Source organism: Epinephelus lanceolatus, chromosome 23 (genome assembly GCF_041903045.1).
Source record: "Epinephelus lanceolatus isolate andai-2023 chromosome 23, ASM4190304v1, whole genome shotgun sequence".
NCBI lineage: Eukaryota > Metazoa > Chordata > Actinopteri > Perciformes > Serranidae > Epinephelus > Epinephelus lanceolatus.
This window is the reverse complement of record NC_135756.1, coordinates 2,886,700-2,895,000: the sequence shown is the minus strand read 5'-3', so window position 1 is coordinate 2,895,000 and position 8,301 is coordinate 2,886,700. Positions and strand designations below refer to the sequence as shown.

General features: G+C 40.1%; 1 protein-coding gene across 1 annotated transcript in view; it reads right to left on the bottom strand.

Annotated features, from left to right (window-relative positions):
* The window catches only part of LOC144461777 (uncharacterized), a 9,311-nt gene extending 2,865 nt beyond the window's left edge, over positions 1-6,446 (bottom strand). Inside the window, exons 1-3 of the mRNA XM_078165304.1 lie at positions 6,323-6,446; positions 4,059-4,120; positions 405-576 (exon numbers count right to left, since the gene is read on the bottom strand). Coding sequence (XP_078021430.1) covers positions 405-576; positions 4,059-4,120; positions 6,323-6,340 — 252 coding nt within the window. The 5' untranslated portion in view covers positions 6,341-6,446. The remainder of the gene's footprint in view (positions 1-404; positions 577-4,058; positions 4,121-6,322) is intronic.
* Positions 6,447-8,301: the final 1,855 nt, after the last annotated feature.

Sequence of the window (8,301 nt, the reverse complement as noted above, 5' to 3'; positions counted from 1 at the left end):
TTATGGTAAAATAAATACTTCTTACAGCCATTAAAAGTTGTTGCTCGTCTCCTAAGCCAAAATGAAAAACATTAGCCCATCCTCAGTGCTTAAGAAATTACTTGACACGCGCCATAACGAACAGTCCCTAAGAAATGTAAATGTTACAGTGCTTTTTAATCAGCAGCTCTCCTGTTAGCATTTATTTACAGACGAGTCCAGCTCTTTCCAATATGGCGGCAACGATGACGTTAGAATCAGCTGCCAACAAGGCATCTACGTTTAAAATACACTTGAATGTTTAACAATATTTAAAGGTTTATTTGATCATTTTCTTCGCTGAGGAATTAAAATGTGAGCGATTCTGTCTGACCTGTAGAGGGCGCTGCTTCATCTCACACCTCACAAACAGTCAATGTTTTTACCTCCTCCAGCAGACTCCTGTTGTCCTCCAGCTTCCTGCGCTGCTCGTACAGAGCCAGAGACGCCGGGTCAGACAGACGCCTCACTTCCTGTCTCTCTGCCTCGTCCACACCTGGTTGTCGACCTGCTCCACCTGTCTGCTGCCTCTGGACGATGGGAGGCAGGAAACAGGTGCTGACACAGAGAGGGAGAGTGACGGGGTCAGGTTTCACTTCATCATGTTGTTATCTTGTCAAGCTGCATCTGTGTGCTGAGAGGCAGAGCCAACACACACACACACACACACACACACACTTCCATGTAAACCAGTTTCCATTCAGATTTGTTTACAGTCGGGTCTGATCACAGTAACGTATCCCTCTGCCAAGGTCATGCTTCGGTGGAGAGTATCAGACACACACACACACACACACACACACACACACAGTTATCAGATTGTCAGTCCAGACTAAGTTTCCAGTTCCTCTTCAGAGAGCAGCAACTGTTTCCATCCAGGGTTTTATTTGGAAACATACAGACACCATATTATTATTAATTTAAAGTCTTAACATCATGTACACACCAAACATTTTGGGCAACACACCAAAGTACTAGATTGGCAAAAAATATTTCCTATTTTGGGTCATTACTCCCAAAAATTGTGGGCGTGTTAGCCAGTGTTTGAATGTTGGGGTTTGGCTGTTTGACGTCGGACCAAAGGTCAGAGCGAGAAAACCGACCCGTGTTTCCCGAATTAACACCATTTAACATTGAAATTGGGCCGTGTGTTAAAGTCAAAGGCAGTACGACTTTTACAGAAGTTTTTCTACACACTCAAGAGGTTTCATCATGTGGCAAGCCCTCTTAACATTTAATCGACAGAGTGGTGAAGGAATAAGTCCTGAAACCCACATGTGAGTTAGCATTTTAGCACGTCCGGTTTCCCCGTCTCAAAGTCAGTGGGTTTGTGGTTAGATGCCTGGAATACAAGCTGAAGAGACGTTCACGTTTTGTTCTGCGACACAAAACACATCAGTAAATGCCGCACTGTGAGTTTTGAAGCTTTTTGTGTTTCAAAAAAGACGGTTGCTAACACGTGGCTAAATGAGACTACAGAACGTCGTCGCACTGAACACGGCCTCACAGCCTCGTTGTGGTGGTGACGCTGAAGAAAAGTAGATATCTATGATGAACATTTCCATTAGTAAGAATTTAAGTGTTGATATTCGGACTAAACGAGTATCTCTCTCTTTGTGTAACTGTGTTTAATTCCTAAGTCTGTTGAGCATAAATGACCCAAAGCTTAATAATGAAGCTCTTCTGTGAATATTTTTCTAATGAATAATAAATACAGCAACTTCTGGTAAACCTGTAGCGATTTCAGGCTTAAAATTACAATTTATGATTAGACCACACCCACTTTCAGCTTAAACTCCACCCACTCTAGATCTAAACCCCGCCCACTCCAAGTACAGATACAGATAATGGCTGCATTTCCCAGATCGCTCTTAGCGCTACGAGCGTCTTAAGAACGCTCTTAAGCCTCCAGTGAAAGAAAAACGTGTTTCCCAGATCGCTCTTAGCTTCAGAAGATCTTTCACTAAGAAGGAGTTGTAAGATCAAGCTGACCCACTCTTAACAGTCTTCTTAGCGACCAAACGCTCACAGATCCAGCCGTGGCAGGCACATTAATATTACACTAAGCAAGGAGATGTTAAAACAGTGCGCAGCATATATATTTTGATTTATTTTATACTTCAGATTTATATTGTTTAGCATTAATTGGTGACAGAAAAGAACAAATTTCATTCTGCAGGGAAACGCGTGTCCTTACTGTGCATATGACAATAAACACTTTGAATCTTGAATCTATGTTTTATGAAGACCCTGTGTGCGCTCAAAGCTGTGGCACAAGTTACGCACCGAAATCTGGCGGAAGAAAAATAATAAGACGAAAAATAAGTATGAGGAATAACAAGTGTGTGCCTGTATGTGCTGTGCACATCAGGCACACAAATAAAATGAATCATCATGACGATCATTTATCATAATTTGTCCGCACATATCCCACATGTGACAGAAACAGATCCACCCTCCAAACCTGCGACACTCAGATATCAGGCAGCTGACAGGTGTAATTGAGCTCAGCTGGAACCTCATCAAGGGACGCTCCACCTGCTACTCTACATAAAGGCGTTGCCACATCACATGTGTGAGATACCATGGCTGCTTTACAGCATGTTCTCGCTGCTAACCAACAGCGTCGCCGTGTGCGAAGCCAAACCGTATATGTAAATACATTTGTGCGTCAGCACTTCAGCCCACTGGACGTGCTGTCAGACCGGGCTGTCCAAATGAAGTAGCGGCTGAGATACAACGCCTCATCAACTTTTGTCTCCACACATCCGGAGGGCAACCCGGTGCAATTTGGCCCTCAGCCCGGAGGTGCAGTGCCTGGCTGCGCTGCGTTTTTATGCAGTGGGGAGCTTCCTGGAGGTGGTGGGAGACGGCACCGGCCTCAGCAAGGCGTCTGTGTTCTGTTGTTTAAATATAAAACATGTCCTCATGGTTCTCTTACCAAGACTACTTCTTATTTAGTCGTAGTCTTGTTTTCATCATGACAATAGGTCATTAACAAATATTTATCGTCTTACTTTTTCATTAGAATTATTAGAGCACACATACACACGAGCAGCAGGGGATTAGTGCGTTAGGTAGCAGCGCTGTGTGTGACTTATGGCTGATGAAGTGGTGGCTGATCGATGTGCCTGACATCCATTGATTTAGTTTCAGCACTGCAGTAGTGTCCAGCTCCTGTTAAGAGCTTCTTAAAGAGCGACTCTAAGAGCAATCCTAAGAAGGGCATTAAGAACGCATCTGGGAAACACTCTTATCTTTTGATTTGATTTGATTTGATTTTTATTTGTCTCAAACAAGCACAAGCATAAAAACAGGCAATATATGTAATAGAAAAAAAATGGCACACTGTGATAACATACAAGTTCGAGAAGGGGCTTAGCGACCCTTCTTACCAAAAACGTTCTTAACTGCGCTCTTAGGTCTTAAGAACACTCTTAACTGGGAAACACGGCCAATTTAGTTACATCCAGACACAGATATGGTGTACTCGCTCATCCCTGGTTAAAACCAAGAATTTAACATTTCAACCAGTGAAAATGTAGATTTCATTAATTAGAAATGCAAACAGTCAAAAATAACATTACGGTAACATGACACAAAATTAGCCATGGTAATAGCTAACTAGTTATAAGTTTTAGTTTTATTTATCTATTTTAATTTAACTTTGATTTAAGCAGGAATAGTCCCATTTAGATTCAAATATATTTATAATTTAAATATATTTGTCTGCGTACCTGGTTTGTACTGGAGCTACACTTGGATATCTTACTCACCACTTAGTAAAAATATCAACACCACAGTGTAGAAAAACTCTGTTTCAAGTAAAAGTCGGTGTATTCGACATTCAACCTAAAAGTACTAAAAGTATTATCTTAAAGTACCAATAGTGAAAGTACTCATCGTGCAAAATGGCTCATGTATCATTAAAGCAGATACTAAAGTAAAGTAAAAGTGCGTCAACGTCTGCAGCTGATGATTAAATGGACTCCTGAACACATGACATCATCGTTACTCATCGCAGTCAGCTGTCGTGTCACCTGTGCTCTCTGCTGGAAGACTCCTCCTGGATCTGAGAGAGATGTCGAGCTCCCACCCTGCCCTGCAACACACACACACACACACACACACACACACGCACACACACACACACACACACAGAGGATACATTATCAGTTAATTACATGTTCTCAAAGGAGAGACGGAAGCCTGGAAGAGGCAGAGTTGGTTTCCGTGGTGACAGGAGACATCTGTCCGTCAGTCTCCGAGCTGCCAGATGACACCGCCACATGCCGGACACACACACACACACACACACACACACACACACGCACACACACAGCCGAGTAGAGATTAGTTACCTGTATCAGCTCAGGGACGTCTCGCCTCTTTTATTTATTTATTTATTTATTATATTTATTTTACTTCAAAGATTCATAAATGTCCCATTAAGTATTTTTTTGTGTGGTTTTATTTTGTTAGTAGTAGAAAGTCATTAACTACATTTACTCAAGTACTGTACTTCAGTACAAATTTGAAGTACTTTTACTTATTATTATATGAGTATATTATTATTATTATTCATACTTTATGCAACATTATACTTTAACTCCACTGATCTCAGAGGTAAATACTGTACTTTTTCCTCCACTACATTACTCTATCAGCTTTAGTTACTTTACAGATTTGGATTATTAAAACAGAATATAATTAACTAATAAATGATAATGTATTATGTTAGATTAAACTACTCAGACACATGAATGCATAATATAATAAAAACTACTGTGAAACTGGCCATTCTGCAAAATTACCTTTACTTTTAGTATTTTAAGTATATCAAACTTCGCTACTTTCACTTAAGTAAGGTTTTGAACGCAGGGCTGTTCATCATAATAACAAAGTATTTCTACTCTTTAGTGTTGCTACTTTTACTAAGGCTGAGTATAGGTACGTCTTTCACCACTGTCTGTAGTGCCGTATTTTCTTGTTGGCCAAATATGGTGGCAAACAAGGTGACATGATGAACAACGCAGCTAGGAGCTAACGTTAGGCTAACTTTAGCTAACGTTAGCTAGAGATGTTAAAGATAACTTTATATTTCTTTCCAGCAAAGTGACAATATGTTGCCTCAAACACAATGTTGACTTACCTTAGAACAGATGTAGACATCATTGTTAATCTTATTCACGTTGAGTTGATGTTGTGGTCTAACGTTACCACACAACTTTATCCAAAGGAGACACTTTTCTCGGTTGAGATGTGGTTTAAAGTGTAAAAAATACACCTGGTCGCCCAGCCTCTCAGGATACCTTGTGTCAGAGTTGCATGTACCCCATGCACACCATTTGACCATTTTTAAACTTCAAATCTCAGGAAAAGCTCATAAAACCGAACAAACTGAATTTCTGTAATGCATTTCAATGGACGTCCAGGCAGAGAATGTCCCAGTGTATGGGAATGGCTATACGCACTGTGATTGGCTCATCACGTTTGAGGGCGGGGCTTAGCCATAGGTAACTCAAGTCTTAAATTAAAGACCCTAATATAATATATATTTACTCAGTCATAGAACTTTAAGATTGTTTTATAATTTAAGAAATAGTCAAACATTCAGATCTGAAACACAAAACAAAAAAACAATAACGACTGCTTCAATTTTCAAACCTCAAGGTTACAATAATAGAACAAATGCAAGCGTCAATCGAGTATTATTGATTCAAAGGGCCATTGCATGTTGTATAAATGTTTTAGCCCATGACCTGCAAGTCCTTGAACTGAATATATTCCCATTCTTGCTGAATATTTTCCAAAATGCTTAACATGAATGGAAAATAGACGTAATATAAAAAGCAGCCCAAACAATACAGTCATAATGTTAATTATCAGTACCTTGTGTCAGACTGATGCAGTTGAATCAGCAGAATTTATTATCAATGTCACTACAAAGTAAGTTTTCTTGGCTTCTTCTGCAGAGAGATTTGCATGTTTTATTAAATTTCAACTATCTAAGAATGAAAACTGGTGAGAATTATTCAGTTTACTAACAGAAAATAAGGCCTGCATTGCAACATTAGATTTCTGTGCATCAAAAAATAATTTCTAAAGAGGAAAATCGTATTACTTCAGTGAAAACGAAACTAATCGAGCTCATTCAGCGGGATTCTTGTTTTAAGAAGTGTCCAGTTAACCTACTTTTAGGAAATGATTTTTTTGCAGCGAACACATCAAAGTATGAAATGTAAGGTGACATATGAAGTGAATTCATTGTGAGTTTAATTATTGTGAACATGCAGATACTCACAGTGAGCTGGACGTCCATCGCTGAGTGTTTCCGTCCTGCAACTTTACCTCAGACGTTTGTCTCAGACACCTAATTAGTTTGGTGTTTCTGCTGCTGCACCTCCTCCACCTGAATTAGTCATCAGTGTGTGTGTGTGTGTGTGTGTGTGTGTGTGTGTCTACAGGGAGGGAGTGCTCAGATCCTTTATTTAGGTTAGAAAGATCAGTGCTGCTGTAGATGTACTGCTGGACTTTTATACGTTCTGTGCCATATTTATACTGTTTATACTTTAACTTCAGTAACATGTTGAATGCAGGCCTTTGACTTGTAACTGAGTATTTTTACATAGTGATATTAGCACTTTTAAAAGGATCTGAACACTTCCTTCACCACTACCAATATGGATGTTTAAAACACTCAAAAAAGTAAACAGAAGTCAAATAAAACCCCCCTCTTGAATAAAATGGTACATTTCTCCCATCTTAAAAGATGTATTGTGCATATTTTTGAAAACATATTTTGTAATTCTATTCTGCATTTATGTTTTGTCAAAGTGGCTCGAAAATCGGACGTCGATGCTAAATCCAGGCGGCCTTATAGACGAATTCGGCGAGTGATTTGTGTATGCCGCCATCTTGCGGCAGCGCCATTGCTGCGGTGACGTGTCAGTCATCAATTCATTATGCTGTCATTGTGAACTGACTCTCTACAATGACAGCATCATGAATAGCTGCAAGCAAGCTAGCAGCGTGACATTTAATCATTATGGACAGGCTACGTGACTAAAAACAACAACAACAACACGTGTTTGTGTTTTGTTTTAGGTATTCAAGAATATTTTATTGATCGCCTGGCCTCCGATGACCAGAAAAACGGCAATTACAGGTCTCTGATTGAGGGTCAAAATTACTTGAGCTCCAGATGGGTCGGGCAAATTTTACACCGCCTTTTAGACGACCATCACATCATACTGAAGGCGATCAATATTGATCAATATTGATCGCCTTCAATATATGATGTGATGGTCACGTAGCCTGTCCATAATGATTAAATGTCACGCTGCTAGCTTGCTAACGTCAGCACATGTAACGTATGCTAACGTTATATTACACAGTGTTTAATGATACAGTCTATTATCTCCCTATTACTCTAATCTTTCCTGCTTATCGCTCAAACAAATGATTAATTTCTATATTAATATCGGTACTCATTTAAGATACCTTCATCAGTTACCGGAGGCCACTGTCTAACATCATCAATCCAGCTATTCATGATGCTGTCATTGTAGAGAGTCAGTTCACAATGACAGCATAATGAATTGATGACTGACACATGTCACCGCAGCAATGGCGCCGCCGCAAGATGGCGGCATACACAAATTGTTCGCCGAATTCGTCTACAGGAGGCCTCGATGCCTCCATAAGAGAAAAAGGCCTGACAGCAGCCCTGTTGAATCACAAACACAAGACGAGCAAAACACAGAAGCAGCTGAAGAATCTAACGAAAAAGAAGCGTATGGGGAGCTGACGCAGACCCAAGCAGAAGCTGCTATCGTGGCAACAGATGCCAAGTTAAGGGTGAGAGAAACCCTGCATAGCAAATGGGAGAATATGGGGAGCAATTATCAAAAAGCAATGATTGAAGCCAGACAAAGGAGGGCACCCATGTCTCAGTAAAGCTGTAAAGTTACCACTGAAACAGAAATGGGCTGAGAATGTGACCCATGACCCTGGGTCTGTCTTCTGGGAAGAGAAACCTCGACACTTTGACCTACAGGGCCCCACTGAATATCCAAGACCCATCGAGTATCGCTCTCAGTAATGAGAAACCTTGGAGTCTGTGGAGGGGGTGTCGAAGTTAGAGCGAAAAAGAGATTTAAAATGGTAAAGTGGTAAAATAAAGAATCAGTATAATATGATGAGTGATTTGTGTTGTAGTTCATTCTGTAATAGACTCTGAATCAGAATCTATGAGTAGAATGATTTATATCATGATTATAT